The sequence below is a fragment of the Henckelia pumila genome, chromosome 2, assembly GCF_033568475.1.
Source record: "Henckelia pumila isolate YLH828 chromosome 2, ASM3356847v2, whole genome shotgun sequence".
Taxonomy (NCBI): domain Eukaryota; kingdom Viridiplantae; phylum Streptophyta; class Magnoliopsida; order Lamiales; family Gesneriaceae; genus Henckelia; species Henckelia pumila.
In genome coordinates, this window is record NC_133121.1 from 109,970,977 (window position 1) to 109,994,876 (window position 23,900).

The 23,900-nt window shown below is 34.2% G+C and overlaps 3 protein-coding genes across 8 annotated transcripts; 2 read left to right on the forward strand and 1 right to left on the reverse strand.

Moving 5' to 3' along the window:
- Nucleotides 1-572: 572 nt before the first annotated feature.
- Nucleotides 573-4,219, forward strand: LOC140881781 (uncharacterized). Its single transcript, XM_073287357.1, has 10 exons — nucleotides 573-805; nucleotides 1,652-1,708; nucleotides 1,825-1,892; nucleotides 2,448-2,658; nucleotides 2,733-2,836; nucleotides 3,004-3,079; nucleotides 3,191-3,250; nucleotides 3,340-3,390; nucleotides 3,486-3,564; nucleotides 3,914-4,219. Exons 1-10 carry the CDS (start codon nucleotides 731-733, stop codon nucleotides 3,997-3,999), a joined length of 867 nt encoding a protein of 288 aa, XP_073143458.1. The 5' UTR covers nucleotides 573-730; the 3' UTR covers nucleotides 4,000-4,219.
- A 419-nt stretch (nucleotides 4,220-4,638) lies between these two features.
- LOC140881780 (uncharacterized) lies at nucleotides 4,639-8,661 on the forward strand. The gene is made up of 6 exons (XM_073287355.1): nucleotides 4,639-5,771; nucleotides 6,263-6,360; nucleotides 7,453-7,477; nucleotides 7,958-8,078; nucleotides 8,163-8,297; nucleotides 8,406-8,661. Exons 1-6 carry the CDS (start codon nucleotides 5,288-5,290, stop codon nucleotides 8,608-8,610), a joined length of 1,068 nt encoding a protein of 355 aa, XP_073143456.1. The 5' UTR covers nucleotides 4,639-5,287; the 3' UTR covers nucleotides 8,611-8,661.
- A 731-nt stretch (nucleotides 8,662-9,392) lies between these two features.
- Nucleotides 9,393-21,952, reverse strand: LOC140880139 (alpha-aminoadipic semialdehyde synthase). 6 transcript variants are annotated; one of them, XM_073284287.1, is made up of 27 exons: nucleotides 21,675-21,952; nucleotides 21,501-21,590; nucleotides 20,880-20,928; nucleotides 20,535-20,798; nucleotides 20,367-20,453; nucleotides 20,164-20,293; nucleotides 19,503-19,676; nucleotides 18,284-18,366; nucleotides 17,198-17,314; nucleotides 16,852-16,927; nucleotides 15,593-15,764; nucleotides 15,265-15,361; nucleotides 14,976-15,142; nucleotides 14,490-14,547; nucleotides 14,240-14,380; nucleotides 13,383-13,721; nucleotides 13,197-13,277; nucleotides 12,859-12,924; nucleotides 11,876-11,993; nucleotides 11,660-11,789; nucleotides 11,396-11,475; nucleotides 10,862-11,020; nucleotides 10,409-10,634; nucleotides 10,140-10,248; nucleotides 9,885-10,052; nucleotides 9,724-9,793; nucleotides 9,393-9,632 (listed from the first exon to the last, which is right to left on the reverse strand). In XM_073284287.1, exons 4-27 carry the CDS (start codon nucleotides 20,781-20,783, stop codon nucleotides 9,580-9,582), a joined length of 3,150 nt encoding a protein of 1,049 aa, XP_073140388.1. In that variant the 5' UTR covers nucleotides 20,784-20,798; nucleotides 20,880-20,928; nucleotides 21,501-21,590; nucleotides 21,675-21,952; the 3' UTR covers nucleotides 9,393-9,579. The 6 variants fall into 6 exon arrangements, with proteins under 6 accessions (XP_073140388.1, XP_073140386.1, XP_073140389.1 ...); XM_073284285.1 differs by lacking the exon at nucleotides 21,501-21,590 and having other exon boundaries at nucleotides 21,675-21,951; XM_073284288.1 differs by lacking the exons at nucleotides 21,501-21,590; nucleotides 21,675-21,952 and adding an exon at nucleotides 21,325-21,477.
- Between the last annotated feature and the right edge of the window lie 1,948 nt (nucleotides 21,953-23,900).

The following is a 23,900-nucleotide window of genomic DNA, read 5'->3' on the forward strand; positions in this document are numbered from 1 at the left end:
ATATCACCCTCGATTTTTTTTCCATAGCATTTTTTTAAAAACAAATTTATGTAATTGTAAACTTCTTATTTGAAATATTTAGGAGTAATTTTTCATTCATTAGGCACGATAATTTTTTAACTATGGTTATTAGTTTTGACTTCAGTTAACTAATATGCGGAGTTCATTAATATATTGATTTATTTAATGAGTTGTAACTCATTTTAACGAATCATAGTCAATACAATTAGTTGATATGTTGTTCATCTATCGTATCATAAATTTCGATTGATAACGTACAACACATTGGAGGGGTAAAAAAAATCATGCTAGATGTACAATTTACATTTAAAATTATAAAATTATCCTAAATGTAATTTTAAAAAAATGTTTTCAAATAAAATGTAGGGATAATTTGTAATTTAAAAGACATTTTATAACCTAATTTGTAATCATAATGGTATATATAACTTTTTTTTTTTCTAAAAAAACATTGGAGTTGTAAAAAAAGTAAAAATAAAAAATAGGTCCTTGAGGACAATGAGGAGGTGATGGACTGATTGCATTTAAGGAAGCAACGAAGATTGAGAGTAAAATAGTTTTGGGCCGTCGTATGGACGGTTGAGATTGGATCCAAGTGGCTCCATCTTCCGAAGGCCCAAACCAAAAGTCTGAATCATTATCCGAAGAAAATTATTGAAGTGGACAGTTTTTTATCCGATTGGAAGTGTCGCACAGTGGTGCACCGTCGATGGAGCCACCACCGTTTCAGGAAGCCTCTCGTTGTGACGTCTGCAAATGTAGTTTCACGGCCTTCCGCCGTCGGGTAGCTATTCTAGCTCTTGCGCGTTTGACTTTTCTGATTTAATGTTTTCATCCATTTTTCCAGATGATTTTAGCTTGGTGTGTATTGAATTGATTTCTCTGCAACGTTGTTGATTTGATCGGATCATGCTACGCTAATGAACTGATGAATCCAATCAAATGAAGTTGTGGAAGATAATATCATCTTGGTCGCGGAAATGTAAATCTGTTTATGTTAGATTGTGCGAAATGGTTGATGGGAATCCCGTGATTGAATTTGGGAATTAAAGCGGAAATTTCAGTCATGGTTAATGCATGTGGTTTTAGCTTTCAGTGTTTCCATGTTTTTTTCCCTACCAGTTTGCTTTGCTTTAGCACCTTTTTTATTTTCTCAAGGGTGGATTCTAGTTCCTGAGAAAATGAGAAACTGTTACTTGCTGTGTGGCATCATGGAGTATGAGAGGGGTGGAGCCTGGAGTGGAGGGTTGTGGGACTAGAGAAAATTTTATTCACTTACGTTTCCAAGGTCATATGAGCAATATTTAAAAGCCTTGAGGCGGAGTTTACCTCCACCCTCCCCCGACTGAGTACTGACCGAGCACACCAAGGTTTTCATTCCTGCACACATCTTTTAAGAGTTGGGTGTGGCATCAGATAAATATCGTTATTCTTATTCATACACGCCGATTTGATGGAAGAAAAATATAAACTTTTTTGTGTGATTGATCAGGTAGTGCTTGGTAATCAGTTCTGAAAACTGCCATTTAAAAACCTGCTGAGTTGCCATATAATTTCATTATATTACTCTTTATATATATATATAGATATATCTTCTACTCGTCTCACATCCTTCATTTCATGTTTGTAGCATCACTGCCGATGTTGTGGCCGGACTTTATGTGCCGAACATTCATCAGATCAAATGGTTTGGTCTCCCCCCCCCCCCCCCCCCAACCAACCCACACAGAGAAACACGTATGCATGCAGGAAAGTAGAGGTCATCTGCATCTTCAAATTTTCTTTTCCTCTTTTATTTTTCAGGCCTTGCCACAGTTTGGTATTCACTCAAGTGTCCGTGTATGTGCTGTTTGTTATAATGATAACTCCAGGTAATTTCACTTGCTCATGGTCATGGATATGATTTTTGAAGACAAAATGTAGATTTGACTGTCTAAATCATACATAAGTTCTTTCTAGCCCCCCGACATTTTTCTCTTTTCGCTGGGTAACATTCCTCTGTTAAAATTTGACTCACTTGAGGGCTATAGAATTTTTGAATTTTTCTGGGCACTGCAGTGAAAGAAATGTACTTGAACATCCTGATATTATATTTGACTTGGTGGAGCCAGACTAAATTTCTTTACCATTAATCTTGTTTCGGGATAAGTGTACATGAAAATCATTCTATGTCATGTTATATTCACTGAATATCTTTGAATATATAACTGCTTCTCGTGTTCAATGAGTGCTCTTTTTTAATCTCAAAATTTGGAGACAGGTCAAATTATCCTGCTTTCTCCATGATACCTCTTCCTTCTTATTTTGTCAATAGCACAGATGGATCTCATCTGTACTTTAAACTATTCGGTTCATATCTGTTGTTCCTAGCATGAAGGTGTATATTTTTGGATTTCTAACCTTCATTGTTGCAAATTATTTACTAGATTGAAGAAAGATGGTGTACCAGCTTCTCAAAGTGGGGTTAATGTTATAACTGATTCTATTTCGAGATTAGATATCGGTGCAGTTGCAGATGCCGAACCTGAAGCAAACATGGAAAAACTTCCTACTCCTGACATTCTAGATTGCAAGTGTGGAATGCCTTTATGCATTTGTGAAGCTCCGGCTCCTCCTACAGATCATGTGACAATACAGGCAAGAGTTTCACTGTATCTACAAATCTGTCCTTTTGCGAACCTCATAATCATTTTGAAATCATTTTATCACAGCCATTGAAAACTACCTCCATTACACCAGTTCAGTCAAACCAAAAGGTGAAAAAAGCAGAGTCAGCACCTAAGAGTAAAGGTTCAACGTCGAACAGTAGGCATAGGTAGGCGACTGGAACTAATTATTGGCATCTATTTTGTGTTCTTCTTGCATTATATATTATCCCGTGCATCTCTATTATTATTTAGGATCAATTGTCTTTAGTTTTTTTGCAATTATTATAATTATGTTCCTCAGATATTAAAAGCATTCAGATGAAAAATCTTGCAGTACATTTTTCAACCCTGGTCAAGTTGTCGACTGCCAAACAGATCTATCAACAGTTGATTATGAAGTTACAGGAGAGGTATAAAAAAATGTGCCTTTGTTTTTGGAATTGAAGTAATTGAAGGCAGCACTAAATTTTAGTACGATAATTACTGCAGAAATCCTTAATAATTTACTTCTTGTTGCTTAGGGCCTACGAGAAGCAATAAAAAATGGCGACACAGCCGCTGCAAAGGACCTTTTGAGACAGGCACCTATTTTCTCTTCTTTTTGATTGTCGATTTATGATTTAAACTTCTTGGCTGTGAAAGTGCCATTCCTTATACATCATATTAATAGGGGGTGGACGCAAATTATAATGACAAGCAAGGCTCATCTTTATTACATCTGGTACCCTCCTGTTGAACTCTCCTTTCGGCTTTGTCTGCTCAGAAAAGTATATGTGCATGAATAACGGTATCTCTTTATTTAATGCAATCATGCAGGCGGCAGTTTTCAATCAAACTGAGATAGCTTTTGCCCTTATGGACCATGGAGCAAGTTTGGACTGCAAAAATTCACAAGGTAAATGATTCCAGTGCCTTCTCCATCTCTAAATAGATCTATTTTGAAACGACCATTATGATATCTTTCCGAAAGAAGAGACATTCGAGAAACAATGGTCAGACAATGTCCAGGCAGTATGTTGTCAATTGAAATTACAAGCTCAATTTCAGTCTATAGACTTGCTTCTTTAAAGTTTAAAGTTTAAATAAACTACACATCATGATTGTAAAACTGATTAACTGGACCCAGTGAGATAGGAGGTAAAGTCCCGCCTTCTAGTTTCATGGGCAATTTTTCCTAGAGTGTTTTGTACTGAAGGGAGAGTAGTATTACATATGTTTTTAGATGCCATGTTATCTGTATGCAGGCGAAACACCACTAGACTGCGCCCCTGCAATGCTACAGTACAAGATGAAAAAGAAGATGGAAGAAGCCATCCAATCTGGTCCATAACATGTCTTTATGACTTGTGAGTAACCCCGTTTCTACAATACGTTGTAAAACTTCGGGTATCCTTCCTCGAACAAATCTGAGCCATGATCCAATTTTTTTGTGGTATTGCATATAAAGACGAAATAACTTGGTTTGAGGATTGACTTCTCTTGATATGTCAAGAACTCCAATCATCTGTATTACTTTCCAAAAAAAAAAAAAAAAAACATTCCCCAGATTCAATAAAAAGTGTGTATTTCTGTTCCTACAATAACCGCACCACTCGAGAAACTTGACAAGAATTAGACATGAAATAGTAGGCTCCTCTCCAATTCACCATCCTTTTCTTTATTAAATCATAAAATCTGTAAATAAAATTTTTTTGGTAATTATGTGAGCATGGTCAATTACTTATGTAATTTATTGGCATGATCTTTCAAATAATTTGTTTACCTACATAGAAATTAAAGGTAGACGTTGATATAGCGAGAGGGGGAAAACATTAATAAAGGAACTGAAAATACTATGAGGTAACTAAAAAATGTTAATCATGTAGATTTCTTAATGAAATATGAACAAAAGTATTTTCGTAAACAAAAACAGCTAGTAAGGTAGTGCGAGCTACTATTCACATTTGTGTCTTGTTTTCTTTATTGTTATTATTATATGGTTTTTTTAAAAAATGTATGATCTTAAATAATCTCTTATTTATATTTTTTAATTTAATTTAAATAGAAGAAAAAAAATTAAATTAGGACAAAAACGTATCGATCCGCAACAACGCTTTATAAACCTCGTTAATCACGTTTTTATTTGAATTGACAATTGCAGTTAGAAAACGAGAAAAATATTGGGCATCAGACAATTAGGGTTTCCTGCACGCTTTCCCATGCATATTACCACAAAATTAAGCCTTCCAAATATATATATAAAAAGGGAATCTACGGCAAACTAGGTGGACAAAATTCCCAATGTTTATGTCATTTATTTTTCTAGATATTTATGATTGATGAATAATCATTATTCATGGATGCTGAATCATTCCAGTTTATTCCAAAATCATTGTGCTTTTCTCGAGAAAGTCGAGGGGTATGATCCACTGATTCCTGTATGATGATTATTTAAGCGACCCAAATTTATGCGTTTTCTAGAGACATTACCACAAAAACCCAGAAGATCATTGCCGAGCTGCCGTCTGCCACTGTTCTTTTTTTAGCGCTAATTTGTTTCCTTTTGAAAAATAATCCCGCTAGAACAAGAAGGAAAGAAAATATGGGTTAATGTTTCACTATATGTACCGAGAACCGGTATGATAAAGAGGCGTCCTTTGACGCTATTTTCATCCAGATTTGGTTTATTGAATCTATTCCGTCATTCGAGGAGTTGTTTCATGGCGACCCCCGCTAATTATTTGGTTAATCAGAGGGATTTCCAGATGTTATCTCTGAGGATGCTCTCCTCCAATTCTTCTGTTTCGTCAGCCTCTGATATAAGTGAAGGGAGGTTTCTTAACTGTTTCAGGCTAAAGGGATGCTGCTCGGGAAATTTTAGTAAGATTTTGTGGAATAATAGTGGTAATGGTAATAGTTATGGACTGCAAAAAGCCATGGCGTTTCCCCATTTATTGTGCGTTTCTGAGGAAGTTGTTAGGGTTGAGGATCAGGAAAAGGGTTCGAGTTCTAGTGTGTTCAATGATGTGCGTGTTCGGCATATGGGAAGCAGCGGAAGCTTAATTGGTTTCTCAGAGAAGCATTTGCCCGGGAAAATCATGGTAGCTGTTGATGTTGACGAAGGTGCGAATTTTCTTGATTTTCAGGAAATTATATTGATTGTGTTGGCCTTTTGGACATGTCTGATAGATTGCTCAAGGACTCGCATAGAGGGAATCACCATTATGTATTGAATTTTCACTTTCTGTTTGCTTCGGTTTTTGAATTTGCCATGGTGCAAGATAATTAACGTTTTAGCTAGAACTTCCCGTGAAAGAATCACATCTTATACTACTGTTGCATAAACAACCTTTCGCTATGGAATATTTTACTTTGTCATTGATCAACTGCAAAGTATTCCCTATTAGATGAATATCATGATTTACAGAACCCAAATTTGTTCTGCCGACTGGAAGTTATCAGGGCCCTTATTTTCCATTTTCGACATGATTTGCAGAAACGTAGTCGATATTTTTCAGCAATTTCAGTTATTAACGTTCATGGGTATTCCATTTTTACTCAGTATGATCACCTGCTTATGATCGATTTCTTCAACTGTGGGTTTGTGGTTTCAGTGCTTGGGAACTTTGTATCAGCCCTCAATCAGTTTATTGCTGATCGATACTCTCATAGTCACTCAATATCAGAATACCACGTCTATGAGTTTTTCAAGGTAATTGTTTTATCTTTTTAAATAATCTTGTTTTATTAACTTTCTAGCATGACTTTCTTAATATCTTCTCAAACAGAAGTTTATAATCTTGTTTATCGATGGTTTACCTTGATAAAGTATTGATATCATATTGTCATTCTGGTATATCATATGTGACTTGTGAAAAGGAAATTATTTTGGCTATGATAGACATATAAGCTTTTTATGAATCTCTTTGCATATCTTAAAATCACTGTACATGGAGGCCTGCGCCCTGTGCACTCCATCATTCACAAGCCACCTACATAAATTTCACTGATAAACACTAGAGATTTAAATGTTGTTGGATTTGTGTTTGCTACATAATGATTACCATGCACTAAATTTATATGTGTATTCATACAATGCGTAGTTTTATAATTATTCCCCTGAAACCTGAGCACCATAATTATGCATATCTTTATGTGAATTTGACGAGTAAAATTTCTTAAATGAACTGAGAGAGCTCAACAATAATGTATTATCTAAATGCATCTAATTAATAGATTATGGAGTTGTGAGGATCCAGAAATAGTGGATGAAATAGTTGTAGTATGAGGAATTGTATAATTTCTGGCAAATGTCCTTGTATATCTATGTTCTCAGAATTGCAAATGTTTGTTTTGGGGTAAAAGGATTGCTAATGTGGATCTATATCAAGATTTTTAATTGCCATGTGACGTCCTGCTCTAAAATGTTTGTGTTGGTTTGTAATGTTCTGGCTGCAAGAATGGCAATATTAATGTGATCCAAGTTACATTTTACTTGTTTTATGTACCACAGTGATTTCATTTTTCAAATGGTGGTTTATTTTTCCTGGATTTTTCCAGAGTGCAATTGGTTTTTAGGACCTTAGATTGCGTATTATGGAACTTCACTCTTTCTCGGGTTAAGCACCATCTACGTGAGCTGATGTAGAACTCTTCTTACCGGTGCATTTGTATATATTCATGCGTTGAGGTGTTGTGATTACTTACTTTTTGTTGGATAACTTGATCATATGCCTATTCCGTTTATACAATTACTAGATTGCAGAGAAGCATTTTCTGATTCAATTTCTAAATTGTTTCACAGATATGGAACTGCTCACGTGATGAAGGTATATAGAACCGTATATATTCTTAGTCATGTACTTTTTCTTTAGTATGAGTTGATAGTTTTTTTGTGCTGATTGATTATATTTTAAAAAATAGCCGATCAGTCTGTGTTTTGCGTGATGTTTCCCTTTAAGTGAGAGCAAGTTATGTTCATCTCTGTCTTAGTTTGTTTCCACATTAAAGGATCTACTAATCGCATCGTCATTATTTTCCAGGCACAATTTTTGTCTTTTGCTTAGTTAACTTGGTTTATGGGGTTATTATTTTTATATCTTATTGGCCTTGGAAAATTTCTTGGTCGTAATTATGTTCACTATTTTGTCTATCATCTATCTTGTTTTGTCACTATTGACTTCTATATTTGAATTGTAATGATAAACATAATGTGCTACTTCTGATAAATTCTGAGTCTAAAACATGTACCAGTGTGCTAAGATTTCATGGATAAGTAACTGAGCAAACGTTGTCATTATTTGTGGCAGCTGATATCCGTGTTCACGAGTTCTTTAAGACCGCTTATTTCAAGAAAGGGATACATCCAATCCCAGGTGCTCGAAAAGCTCTTCAAAACTTGTCCGAATCTTGCAACTTGTCCATAGTTACGTATGTATCCTCTGCAGTCCTTAAGTTAACTTCCATTTCTTTGTTAGCCTAGATAATTATTGGTTTATTTGTAATTCTTCATAGGTCCCGACAGAATGCAATTAAAGAACACACAATTGAATGGATTGAGAAACACTATCCGGATCTCTTTCAGGAGATTCATTTCGGCAATCACTTTGCTTTGGATGGGCAATCCAGACCCAAATCAGATATTTGCAGGTATAGCTTTCTAACTACTGCAAATCACATGATCTAACCTGATCCCTCGGGGTATGTGTATCGGGATATTTATCAGCCGCCTGAGACTATTATATCTTTTTGTCATAGATCGTTGGGAGCAAAAGTTTTGATTGATGATAATCCAAGGTATGCCATTGAGTGCGCCGAAGTTGGGATCAAGGTTCTTCTTTTTGATTACGAGAATTCATATCCTTGGTGCAAGATGGAGAATATATGCCAGCATCCTCTTGTCACCAAGGTACACAACTGGGAAGAAGTAGAAAATCAGTTGGCCTCATCTATTGTTTCTTAAAGACATTCACCCCAAAACTGGGATTATGGATTACATAGTAAGCATTACATAGATTCTTGTTGCCAGTCCATCAAATTTCTAAGGGGAAAAAAAGAAGAGAAAAAACAAGTTATATTTTGATGTATCATCATTCCACGAGTAGTAAGAGAAACCTGATGAAATTTAGTGTCATTGGCGATTGATCTCTCTCCGTTGCGAGGTCATTTATGTAGTTATATGTGGGGGTATAGTGATTTGGTAAGCATTGAAACTTTTAAGCTTAAGCGTGATGGAATTGGAAATAGATTTCCGACAGGTAATTTTAACTAGTGAAGTTCAATATTAGTAATCTAAACATAAATTATCTTATCCAGTCTCACGTTTTTTTTTTCTTCATATTATTAATTTATCTTTCAATTATTTATCACACATCAATCAAATCATTAATTATTTATCTTACATCAATGAAATTATTGAATTTAAATTATTATATTATTCTTTTTAAATAATATAATTCATATTTTATTATTAATTATTAAAAGTATAAAATAGTAATTTACTATTTTTATATAAAATATAATCAATCAAATCAATCAAACTTTTATCCGTCAATTATATCAAATTTTATAATAACTATCATTTTTTATTTATTTTTTATTACAATATATTACTTATTTCTATATTATTTATCTTTATCACCAACTTCAAACGGGCCCTTATAATATCGGTATTATCATGCAGCTGACTACAAATTAAATATGAAAATTGCCTTAATCTTTTTACTAAATGAGATATTCTGGTCATATCGGTTTGGTTCAAAATTTTCAGAGATTTCTTTATAAGAAGCTACTGCAAATTTTGAAAGTACGATTCAAGGTCCCATGCAAACCTGATGAAATATAAAATCGTTTGTACAAACATATCTTAAAGATTTAGAGGATGTACATTGTACATGCAACTCTCTGATTAGTTAATCAATCCACTCTCTGATTAGTTAATCTTCTCCACCAACTTGAAACCATAAGCCTCTAAGATATCCAGGGCTGCGATAATATATTGATGATGATAAATAAACCAAATACTTGACTTTCAAGAATTCGAGAAATACACAAGGACAGCAGAAAACATGCATACCTGGCAAATAAATTTCAGGATCGATTGGTCTCAAAACACCTTTTGATTCTATCTTTTTCGCGAGTATGAGCTGCACACAAAAATCACAATTTTTTTAATGATTTGATTGAAATAACTTGTGGTTTCATACACGGATCAGAAAAAGTTAAACGAGTAAATACCAGAGCTCCAATGGCCGCTGGGATTCCCACAGTTAAAGCCATTGCTGTGTATGACTTCTCCTTCTCCTCACTAGTTCTTCCAAATTCCAATAGAGTCGCTCTGTGGTTTTCAGAAGGCAGACCATTTGGGAAATCTACCTCTACTTCATGGTGCAACAGTACCATATCCTGGAAGCAAACAGTAATCATTGTATAATATAATTTTCAGCTATAAGCTTACAAATCTATTCAGTGAATCCACGTTCTTCAGATTACCTGTTCTGTGCCTGAATATGCCAACCTTTCTTCCATGCGATGGCAGGTGACGTTGAATGCACATTTGCAGAAAATCGGTATTTCAGCCACCGCGAGGAATCCCAGAAATCTAAGTTAAAACAAATTTCATTCACATATAGAGACGTTCTAAGGTGTAAAGAAAACCCAAAAATAGCAGAAAGCCTATTTTAGAGCCAGCATCACATATATCTGTAAATAGTGCAAGACCTCTCTGATGACATATATGGGATAATGGGACCAGGACTTACACGATAGTTTTAGCCGTCTTCAATGCTGTATCTCTTTGTTTGCAAAGACCAAGAGCCATGATCCTCTCTTCAATCTCTTTCTCGCCTATTTGTGTTTCAGCCAGAATATTTAGAAGGTCCAGCATAAAGCTTCTGTAAGTGGGTCTAATCTCGTTTTCTAATATGGGGGTTCCTTCAGTAGAAAATAAGCCAATTCTTGCTAGTGTCCCCATTATTTCTCCAAAACCTGCACCAAGGCATAAATCCACAATCTCGATTCTCAACTCAAATTAGGAAGGCAGGGGGAATGGCTAGTAAGTTTTCCACTTCTCAATTTTGGTTATTGAGTGGCAATTTAAATCACATGCTTGATTTTTTTTAAATCCGTTACTGAAAATGATGTCAAGATATGCTGTTAAGTTAACCACCAAAGACGTGAAACTGAACAATATGAATAACACAACACCATCATGCCTTCATATCGGAGGGTTCCACGGAAGATAGTTAATGCTTCATTTCCTATCCCATAAAGGTCTCCATAAACCAAGGAGTTCCTATTTGGAAGGCATTCCAAAGCAAATGCTGGAAAATCTGGTAATCTGAGCTTTGAAGCTGAATCGTAGAGGTTGTTCCCTGCATATAGTATGGACTGACATCATAAACAAGCCAATAACTGGTTGGGGGAAGATTTAGATAACAAATTCTGTAAAACAAGAAAAATTATTTTGGAACGTGTAATACTGCAGTGAATGGAAGAACTCATTTTTACGAACATTATAAAAGTAAAGGAGAGAGATCCACCAAATAAGAAACTTGTAAATTGAATGGTTGAAACTAACCAAAATTCAAAAATGAAAGTTCAAAGATATTTAACACCATAATCATGTAGGAATGTATAATGCAAATAATTATATTAAACAGCTAACTAATTTTAGATGATCAACATAACTTGATTCTTTTGTCGATAAGTAGCGACAGGGCTCTAGTATCATGCTTCTGTAAACTCACCGTCAACATGCTTTATTTCTCCATGATGTTTGTACGTGGCTGGATTGCGTCCAGCTCGGACTGCTCCTGCTGGACTCCAACTGAAAATAGCACAAGTCGAAAATAGGCTTTAATTATATTCATCCGCTGCCCAAAAAGTCTTGGTGGTTGGAAGTAAATTGACACATTTCATTCAGGTATTGCAGATTTTAGGTCGATTGCACAGGGTAACAACCTATTTCTTGCCATGTAGTGTTTCCAAACAGTTCAGATGTAAAAGTATACCTAAATTTGTAACCTATTGGGTTATTAGCAGCATCTGGAGATGGAAGGCCACCACAGTAAGAAATGAAAGACTTGATCTTTCCCCCTCGTACGTGGGCTTCATTGATCATCTTCATTGCCATCATGTGGTCTGTACGATGAAGCAATGTGATTTGTGGGAATAAGAAAACAATTAATTTACAGCTCATTACAACTGTCCGCTGTCAAAAAAATTACCAATTCCAGGGTCCAAGCCCATCTCGCATAGAAAAGTAACACCAGAACTTTTGGCCATTTCATCAAGCTTGGACATGGAGTCATCAACATAGCTAGCAGTGACAAGATGTTTCCTGAGCTGAAAAAGGAGGTACGACGTTTCACGTGACAAAATGAGCTAGGTAGATGGAATACCAAATTGCAAAATTAGACACTGGAGATTTGAACATGATATCATCAACATGCTAGCAGTGACAAGATGTTTCCTAGCTGAAAAGGGAGGGATGAAATTGTATTATTACACGTTTTAAAAATGTGCAAGGTAGATGTGGAATAAGAAGTAAAAAAGTGAGGCACTGGAAGTTGGATCCAAAAAAGTATTTTTCATTAGAGCTCTCTTTTACTGGGCATTTTTGCTGAATCTGCAGAGATTCATGTACACGCATCACATGCAATTTTGTCTTTCTAGGCAAATAAATTGATCGTGTAAAATCCCAAAAATCCAAAGACCATCGTATCATAATTCATAAGATATATGAACATCGTAATTCATGGTTTTCATTAATTTCACTGAGGAAATAGTACGCTGCATGAGGTCTAGTAGTTGTAACACCGTATTTTTTGTATGAAATTTTCTCCGACTTTTTGTCCCATTTTGGGGAGATTATTTGACTTTGTTGTACCTGCAAATCAAATACTGATTTCCCTATTTCTTTTGTGTTAATCCTTCAACTACTCCAATGTCCATGTTTTTGATGATTTAGACTATTGATATTGCACAGCCCAAGTATGTATAAGAAATTGTTTGTAAATCTCTGATACAGATTATCAGGGTTGCTTGGAAAATAGAAACTTCAGTAACAACTTCTGAAGAACATAATTCAATTGCCTAAACTAGCCATAAATACGCAAACTAATCTTGACCCCCAATTATAGTGCCAGGTTTGTCTCATGTATAGCGGTATATAGCTTTCTAATTATGTCGATGAAAGTAGCATCTGTACCTGAAGACATGCACTAGCTACGTTGCTGTGAAAACTGGGAGGCAGTAAACTGATGACGACATCAACCTGCATATAACCATGAAGCTTGTACATCATTTATATTCTAATTAAAACCCAAACTGGCACTCAAGTACGCTAAACAAAATCATGATGTTTTTACAAACCAATTATGAGTTTCAAAAATCAATAAGAAAGGAAAAAATAGGTGTATCAAGATAATAGCATCTTAAAGTCCACGGTTAGCAGTTGCTAAGAAGCATCGTAACTTCATCATCTGTATCCTCAGTGTCTGGACTATCTTCAAGGGGAAAAAATAGCAAATGGTGCAGAAGATTTACCACAGAAATGTAATTACAGAGACTCTCATGATTCAAGGCATCGAGCTGAACTGCTGTTGCATTTGGAATTCCCTCAGCTATCTGAAATCCATATAATAAGCTAGTTTTGTTTAAATTATCCATAATCATTTTTAAGTAGAGGCACAACACAAGGACACAATTGAAAAGCTTGAACGTCTGGCTAACCTCTTGTGCATCTTTGAGGAAAAGAGAAGCCACAATAACTTTAACACACGTATTCTCTTGAAAATCATCTGCGATACATGATTTTAACCACTTGTTTGATGAACTGCTACCAATTGACGTTAGAAATTCTGCAGCTGGTCGACAAACTCGACCAGCACCTAATATCAGGACGGCTTTATTTTTTATATCATTGCCGCTCTCTAAATTCATCTCTTTAAATTTCCCAACCTTAAGGGTCAAAACATTGTTTATGCTGTCAACATGTCTCTCACTTGGATTAGCAAGTGAAGCCAAAGAATCAATGACTTTATCTAGAAGTGCTTTATCATCTGCTCCAATCTGTTAAGAAAAGTAAATAATTATAAACAATAAGCAAACTAAACAACTGCATTTGGATAAAAAGGCATACATACATTTTATGAACAGATAAAACTCATATGACCTTTGACCTGAAAACAATCTGATGCTACGGAAGAAGAAACTATATGCTAATCACATTTTATTCCCTTATGGATACTTGTTAGTGACCTGATAATTTGAAAATTTCTGCGTTGTCGTAATAAAATGATACTGGAAAAGGCAAAGGCTGTAGGACGGAAAAATCCAAGAGCTTAGGCAACTGTCTTTAATCATTTCTACTGTTAGTTTAGGGATTTGTCATTGGTTTGTTACTTCCAGGGTATTGGATATTTTACTTCCATCACTTCTTAGCACTACAATTTCATTTAAAATCTTCAAAGAGTGAACGATTGATATAAATGGAACGAATAGTGCAGTTATACAGAATACTTTGTGTGAGCAATTCACACAAAAACTTCCATTATCACCAGAAATATGATTTACTCGGCATTACTTACTTCAAGTTCTGAGTAAGACATAGCCTCTGTGCTCTGACCTACATCAAATTTCACCAATTTGAAAGAAACACCTGCTGCTTCAATTATATCCAAAGCTTCGTTAATTAGGAACTGATCGAACAAATGGCCACTCAAAGAAATCTACAGAATGGCATGAGCAACATTGATGTTAATTAAAATTAAATCACAACTTAAAGAATGATCTGTCTTTACAGGTAAATTCAGGCAATGCAGAGATAAAGAAAAATACCAACGTAGTATGCTTCATCCGTTCAGACTGGATATTTGGTAGATTTCTTGATGGATCCCTATCACAGGAAAAAAGAAACCAAATAAGCTGAAAGATAGAGACAATGATGGATTACCATCCTGAATAATGTGATTTCAATCAAGTATTAGGTTTCTAACCAAAAACGTAATTAATCGTCAAACCAAAAAACATGAAAAATCATTAATTATCGGACCAACAAAATAGCTAATTGTTTCATTGGAAAAAATAGCCATTAAGTAAGACACAAGATGAACTGGAGACATGACTGATATTGACTGGACTTTCATACTCAATATGCTCTTAACATGACAGCAAACTCAAGAAAAGACCAGATATTTTTTAGAAAAAAAATTGCTATGCTCTTAATATTTCTTTCAAGCTTATAACATTCATTAAAAATTCAAGCAGAGACTGGGGATTGAGGTAAAATAAGCAAATTCAGGAAAGATGGTATGTATAACTTACTCAATATTAGAGTTACGCATTCTAGGAATGTATTCAAATAGAGAAGTAAGTGATCCACCATGGACTATACAAGCTCTCCTTAAGTGCATGGGCAACTTTTCAAGATACTTTGAAGAAGCTAGGACCCCAACAAATTCAGATAAAATATCGCCAAAGTGTTGGGAAGCCTTTATTGTAATAAAAAAAAGTGAAAATGATTAGAAACCAATGTTATATACATCATGTTCATTCCATAAAATATGAATACTAACGCGACATTTACAAATAAAAAAGATCATATATCACTTACCTCTCTTGCAAACTCAGTTGGAAGAATGTCCACAGCTGAGCAGATCACACCACTACCCTCCATGCCATGATGGTAAGAGTTATTGACGGGATCATATCTAAAACACATTTTTTACCAATTATAAAAAGATAGCTGAAAGAACTAAGAGAAATTTCATCCTTGCATCTTGTGATAGTGACACGGGAAAAAATTCATCATATATCAGAAATGTGGGTTAGTTCCCTGAATATCACGCAAGAAGGAAACCATTTAATGTGGCTGATTTATGTCACCGATTCGTAAAAGATTAAGCAATTCAGTTCTGATATTTATATGGATAACACAGTACCTAAAGAAAGGTGAGTCGATGAATGTAGTTTGGTTGACAAATTCAATGGAACCTCCAATATCACAACTTATATCTGCTATCCCAACAAGTGAACAACCATTCCTCGTCAGACCTTGCAGCTGCGCAGTAGTCAACAATCGAGGGTATCTTTTTTCCCAATACATACAATTTACTGCCAGAGCAAAGAAAATAGCTCAATTACGCATCAAACATTATTGAAGTTAGATTAAAATTTCACAAAAACTACTCTGGAAACTGCATTAAAAGAATTTTCAAAGAGGAATGCATTTAAAGACTGGTGGTCAGTTTGAATAAGACGAGGAGAGGTTCAAGTCGTCAAGAAATTATAGCAAGATTAAAAGAGATGATTGCCTTAAGACCATGATTTTAGGTGTGACCATGATGCAGGACAAAGCTAAGCACCAGACCAGATTTAAGGTAACAAATAATCAACATTGAATAAATCAGTTTTGGTGAGATGGTATTGGTAAGGTAAATTTTGCAGCAAAGCGATAAGGCAGAACTGGTAATGAAGAAGTCTATGAATCGGTTCATAAAACTCATTCACAACAAATTGCATAATTGATTTACGTGGTTTGATGTATACAAAATTACTACTGGATGCAATAGCCCAAAAGTGTATAATTAAATGCAAGGTAATTAGAGTCACACGTTGCCAATGACGGTCCGATCAGGAACTGCCAATTTTGGTGGTAATGGCCGATGAATTCAACATAAGGAGTCGTAAAAGGAGGCAAAACTAAACAAAAGGTTATATGTAGTATGTTTCTAAGGTAAATAGGCCGCACATTTTGGAAATTTCAAATTATAAGATCAAATCCATAGCATGTTTCTGAGATTGTTTAACTAGTGAGACCTAAAAAAGCAAGCAAGACAGCTTTCATAAATACACAAAGGGGTCAGCACTTGAATAAAACTCAATACTATATGTCCTACAGAACAATATAAGAAGGCTTGCTCCGGTTTGTTTCTCGATAAGATATAATAAACATGCAAATTCCAACTGTCACAGAACTCTCCAGTCTTTGAAACCATAAATTGTTGTTCTATGAAAATTCAAAGATAAGGTGCTCAAGAAGTTTAAAAATATTTGGGGGCCAGAGAGAAACATGAAGCAAAAGTTATTTATCAGGAAATCTTTAGTAACATAAAGTTTCTCAAGCTGCCACAGTACCTAGAAGCAAAAATATAACATTAATGTGGAGAAACACTACCACTCTGAAATAAATGACACTGACCTATTACTGAAGCAAATGGGGCTATCTTTTCATGAAAAATAGGTCTATAATTTTCCGGATGTGCATAGTAGTCAGCCTGATGATAAACAACAAAGGTAATATGTAAATATATTTGGTTCACCCATGATCAGAATGAGGAATGGAAAGAGATTATTTGGAAAACTTAAATGGGTTAATTTGTTACAACAGAAAACCCAGAAGACATAAAAGCATTACATCAGATTTCTTCGCAATTGAAAATTCAAATTATCCACATGCATGTAACACCGTGCCATACCCGCTCAGACAAAAATATCTTCCTACAAATACAAAACATGACAAAAGAATGTTAAGATTAATCCTTCACCTTATCAAATAATTTCGAAGGATCTTTGGGTTCCACCATGTCTTGACAGGTTACAACACAACCATATACTTGACAGACTCTCTTTGAGGTCCGCCCCGCTTCCTTAACGTCTTTGGCCTAACCACATGAAGATGCATTGGTTACAACACAATCGAAAGACTCGGACTGAAGTTCATTATACTTGAGTATGAGAGCTCTGTCCTAACATCATCAATAAACTTTCATTAAGTACAAGAATACTTGGCAATACATCCAAACTAAAGAGCAAGAACTTTAAAGCTGAGAGAGAGAGAGAGAGATCAATAAACTTTCATTAAGTACAAGAATACTTGGCAATACATCCAAACTAAAGAGCAAGAACTTTATATATATATATATATATATATATATATATATATAGAGAGAGAGAGAGAGAGAGAGATTTGTAGTCAAATTGTAAGGAATGCATTAAATATCAACATAAGAAAGAAGTCATGAAAGTTTAAGAATAAACCATGAAGACAATGAGGACAACAAAATACTATGGTTAAGGTAAATCATTCACAGTTTGACTAGAATTTAGATCTCTCTGCATGGCACCTTATGAAACCAAAAATAAAATTAAACAAAAAACAGACCACTCATTTAAGCATGAAATAGTGGTACAAAACAATTTGTTCCACAAAATTTCCAAACATTGTGTAAGTTCATCGCTGATAAACACCTGAAGAGATCAGCCTAAAGAAGTCAAATTTAGCAGAGTTCCTAGCAGTAAAAGTAAGAAAAGTAAGAAAGAATATCTGGCAGAAAGATTTTATTTTCAGTCACAAAAACCATTTTTGTCCCCTCTGGGTGGCCTTGAAAATGTTATATAAAACAGACTAGATGCTTTGACATAAAAAGATTATATTAAGACTTCCAACCCTAGGACAAAACAGTTTAGTTTAATAAAAATAAAGTTCTTTTCCTGAAAAGTTGAATTCGTGCACTGAAGAGAAGCGGTGAGAAGTAGTGAGCTATTAAGATGAGAACTCTTCATATCAACAACTGAAAAAACATTTACATAATCAAACCAAGCTGTCTGAAGTGAACATTCAAAGAAATTACCATCTCAAATAATTCAGGTAGCCTGGTTGGATCCACAAAAGCGTGGGGAAGAAGCTGAAAAATTTCTCGTGCACCATGTGAGACTGTAAAAAATATAATTAGCGTTGAATGCACAGGAAAAAACCTAAGAGAAATCATTGAGCCATCGCACGAAATGAGTACGTATTTCTGAAAAATATTATGTGTTTGTCTTCTCTTTTTTTTTACACAACACTAAGCCGTCTAATTTATACAGAATTGATAGGCCTATTTCTAGGCTAATTCTACTCATGATCCCTTAATTTACATTATTACGCAATTTCCCCTTCTCCCCTGATTAGCCTGTGTTCCCCACATTAGCTTATGTAAAAGAAAAAAAAAAGTGAAAGCCCATGGCACAAATATTTGCAATCAAGTTACCTAGTAGAGTCGAATAAGTTTGAAAAAAATTTTCGATGAAGAGTGCGAACTAAAGAAAGAGACACATATGCTCGAGAAAGATTCCAGTTTAACATGTGCTCAAAGAAAAGGACGTTGTTTAAAGAAAGTATGATAGGAGTTGACTCATATTTAGCTATGTAGAGATGTTAGAAGTTATCGTATCAATGAAAATCGAAATCTGGATAACAGGATTTTCACAACAAAAAAAAAATAGGATAAAGTGAAGCACCAACAATACATTGGCATGCCATATTGTAGATATGTGTCACTTTATCCAAACCAGATCACTTTGTAGCACAACAAGAGTAACCAAGAACCTGCGGTTGAGTTGGTTACTTGGTAACTGATTATCAATGGTACATCACTTGGTTTGCAACAACTTAAGTGGTTGGCAAGTTACTCCGTTTCAATCAATATAAAAGAATGAAGTTGAGAAGGCAAGTGATGAGACAAATTCTGACATAGAGAAAGAAAGAGATCAGTGATCAAGACTGGGTGAGATAGTGAAAGAGTAACAAAGGAGAATTCAAGAGAGTTTTCATTATAATTCATAAGAATGAAAACAGAGTGAATTTGTGTGTAAACCCATTTCTTAGCACCTCGAAAGTGGTCAATAATAGTGACTCCCATGGACGTAGGTCATTTTTGGACCGAACCACGTAAATCTCATCTTACTTTAATTTATTTTGTGTCATCACTAGCATCCTAATTTGATCGATATGCTTTGGATCTTGAATGCGCAATTTACATTCATAAGTCACAGCAAGTTCATGGATTGATAAGAATTCTCAACACATACCATTCCCCGCACCAGTGAAAACAAAGACTAAGGGACAGATTCCTGATGGAAGTCCCATTGTAGCTATCTCTTCACCAACAGATATTACAGCAGCCTTTGCCATCGCTAGTGAAGAATACATGTAAGATGCACCCAATGATAGAAAAGGCGTTGAATATCCAAGACTTAGAAACCCTGGAGAAAAACACATTTCAACATACGATGAAACGGAATTGAATCACATATTCTACACACAAAAATGTCATAAAACTAAATTCAGGATGAAATCTGAAGGACTGAGATGAATGAAGGAATACAAATTCTAGACTCGTTTGTAAGGAGTTTAATAGATCCAAGTTGTGATTTGGCAAAAGAAAGAATGACCAAAATCAGCTCTTTGACTTGCTTATTTTAGGTCGTTGAAGCCATGTGCTGCTTTCAGGAAGCAAAACAGTAACTAATTCCATTCAGCTAGTTATTGTGAAAGTAGTTTTAAGATTCTTGATAACAAAAATGAATGAGCAGGGAGTACGCAGAAGTTGATATTTCTCATTCCTATGAACTCACATTCTAAAATTAGACAATAATTTAAATACTGCAGAAATAATTCAGAAAGAAAAATATCAGCTCAAAAGAATCTATAACTCCAAATATTCCTTTCAGAAAGCATCAAAGTCCGTACGTTGTCCAAGGCCAGACAAGAAATCAATCATTCCAGCTCTTCCAGCAAATCTTCCAAATGCTAGTAGCCTCTTACCATGATCTCCAACAATAAGTTCATAATCAAATAACGTAGCCCTTCCTGCTAAAACCTATACATCAGAAAGTCAATAATAGCAGAGTTGAACAAGACAAGTGTCAATGTACTGCATGCGGGCCCTGCACCTTATCGAGCAGAGGCATATTCTCTCTTTGGGCTTTGTGAGTATGGGAGAAAAATGCATAGGCCCTATCAGGAAGAATCATCTCCAACTGCACCAAAACTAATTACCATAACTTAACAGGTTCAACATTATGGTTGAAGAAGAAACATAACATAAAAAGCTAAACTACCTTTGGTTGTTTGATACCCAAGATCAGACCACATTCCGACAAGTCCTCCGATACCTCACAACCAACGTCTTCATAGAGTGCGTCATGATGAATTCGTTTTGTAGAGGGCTGCACAACAATTCGGGATACGCCAGTTTTGCCACTGCCACCATGCAGCAGCCATGCACAGTGAGACGGGGTGAGGGGAACCCTTCGCTCCCACTTGTTTGTGGACTCAGAAAGAATTCCAACAATTCCGTTACCAAGCATGGTGTATTATAGACTCTGCCAAAAAAAGGTATACCAATTCATTATTTACTTAATTCACTAGAGGTTATCTACAAGCTCGAGCTTGGTGTTCCTTACTTGGAACTCCCAGAGATAGAGGCAGAGGAGGGAGAATGGAGAGATGGGCCTGGCAAGTGGCAAAGATGAAAAAGGAAGCATCAATAAATGTGATCAAATGGGCAACATAATATAAGAAAAATTGTACTGTCATCCAACACAAAGCAAAACCCAAAGATGAAAAAGATACAGCAATAGCTGTAATCGAAGGCACAACATCATATTAGGAAAATTGTACTGTCAATCTGTCATCCAACCCAAAGCATAACCCAAAATATTTGAATTTTAAACAAGGGTTCCAGAATTGCATGAGCCTCAGGTTGAGACTTGAGCAGGACCTCGTGACAATGAAAAAAATCAGAACTTTATGTTTTGCCTTCATCCACTGATTGGTATCATGCCATTCACCTTGCGAATTGGGAAAAGATAATTGGATAAAACAAACAGAAAACAGTGTCCAACTCACATAAAAATTCAAATTATTTACAGTTCATTCTTAATGGGAAAGCTCACACCTGGGAATACACTCGAACAAAAGAGTAGGAAAAAATAAAACAAAAAAATGCAGAAGCTTTTTAGTCGTGCATGCATAAACTCAAAAAACAATAACAATCAAATCATGTCGAAAACTATTAACCTTACCTTCAGAAACCAAAATTAATTTCTATATATCAAACAGAAAAAACCAAATGGGGCCCAAGAATCCACATTTGGCTGGTTGGTCGGTTTGATCTGTTCCCAAGATTGCTATCAAAATCCCAAAACAAAAACAAAAATAAAAAGAACATGATCGAGAACCAAAAGAGTAAAACAAACCTATTGTTTTTGTCGCCTTTCTTGAAAAGTAAAACCCCTTTTCAGATTTGGATTGCCTCAAGATTCTTGAGTGTATGTGCCAAGAAGATTTATTGATCGAAACAATAAGAGGGGCGTCTTTCCAAAAGTATGAATTCGCAGTAATTGGGATTTTAATCAAGTTTATGGTAACAAAATGGACACATTTTCAGATATTGAATGAAGTGGGGGTGTCCGTTACGGAATCTTTACAGTCGCGGATTATTGTTAGTTTAAATCGCAACATTTGGTATGAGAATTGCCACAATATAATAAATTTGGTATTTCTAATTTCTCATATTTAGCTCAAGTACTAAGGATGTATATAATATATAAAATATTTTAAAACATCAGATCTATGAAATCAAAATCTACTTAATATTTTTTTAAAAAAATTTAATCATCTATCTTAATATAAATATATAATGTACATTGTAAAAAAAATATTCTTGATTAATTCGGTGAAACATATAAAAAAATTACAATAATACTCATTATTTACTTTTTATACCAAAAAATAATGATAATGAATATAAGTAATCTCACATTTCTCACTCTAATAATATAATTTCTCCTTTAGTCTTCAATCTTATCTTTATCTATATTTTCAAACTAGTTCTTATCAATATTCATATGTAAACATTTGATCTTATCTTTATCCATCCATATTGATCATGTAATAATATACAAATTAACATCATAAAATAATCATCTCATTTATTTTATTGGATGGACAAAAATATTCTTTTTTTAAATAAATGTTTTTTTTAGTATATAAATAAATGTTTTTAAAAGCACATATGACATATCTATGCAAATATATCCAAACACATATAAAATAATAAAAACATATTTTTTAAAAATAAATATATATATATATATATATATATATATATATATTATCTTCTAACTTCTTAATCCAAATGAATATATCTCTTTCTATTATATTAAAGAAAAAGGTTCAAGAAGGGACTTTAAAAAGTTATTGGAATGTGGATCAACCAACTACGTTTAAACAAAATTAACTGTCGAAGCTTATTTTTCCAACAAAATGCTCTCTCTTATAATCCAAAAACACTAATCCTAATTATCTCATATTTTACCCAGTAAATGCATAAAATTGAATTTGATGTGATATCGTGTTATGTTTTTTTGTTTTTTTTTTAACAACAGACTTGTCCTCCCAAACTAGAAGAATTATTATAAAAATTTGTTTTTAAATTATATTATAATTTCTAGATTTTTTACCCAAAAAAAAAATCAACACACAAAAATTTGTGAAAGATTGTCTCGATGTCTAATTTGTGCGGTCTTCAATCAAACTAGATCTATTAAAAATATTGTTTTTACATCAAAATTAATATTCTTCGCTGGGAATGTGTACAGATTTTTAGTTGAGTTATGAGAAATGTTAGATAACATATGTTATTCTGAGTAAAATGTATTGTTTTTATGTCCAAAAAATCATTTTTTAGCCAAAATATCATTTTTTTTAGTTATATTATGAATATATATATATATATATATAAATTTGTTATTTGATTGAAATTATCATTTTTTATATCAAAATTATTATTTTTCGAACGGTTTCGGTTTCGAAGTGATAACAATCCACATATGAGAAAATTCAGACGGGGACATAACGTGGGAAAGTTGGAAACGATGAGATCAAGTTTCCAACCAATAATAAAAAATTTTAAAAAAAATCAACATTGAATTATAATATTTGTGACAATTTTTAAAATTTTACGCACAATAAGATTATGGGGTCTTATACAATAATATAAATTCCGTGCCTTTTATTTTTAAAGAAAAAATCATTATATCTATGGTAACATATCATACAACAGCTTCTTAATTCAAATTAATAAATTCTCATTTTTTTTGTATATATAAGAACTACAATGTTTTGAAACAAACAAATTAATCTCTCCCCTTAAATTATATATTGGCATGGATTATAACTAATTTATAAAATAAATTAATAATAAATAAAATTCGGCCACATACACGAGAGGCGACAACTAATTGTGTATTAATCTAGTACTTTAATTATTAACACACGTTTTCTGATATTGATCAAACATAATTTCATCAGATGAAAAGAGCTACGCATATAGGCTACGCGAAAAAATATTTAAATTGTTGGGTACCCGAAATCCAGGTAGTCGAAATCACTGTTTGAATAGTCGGATAATCGACCAACAA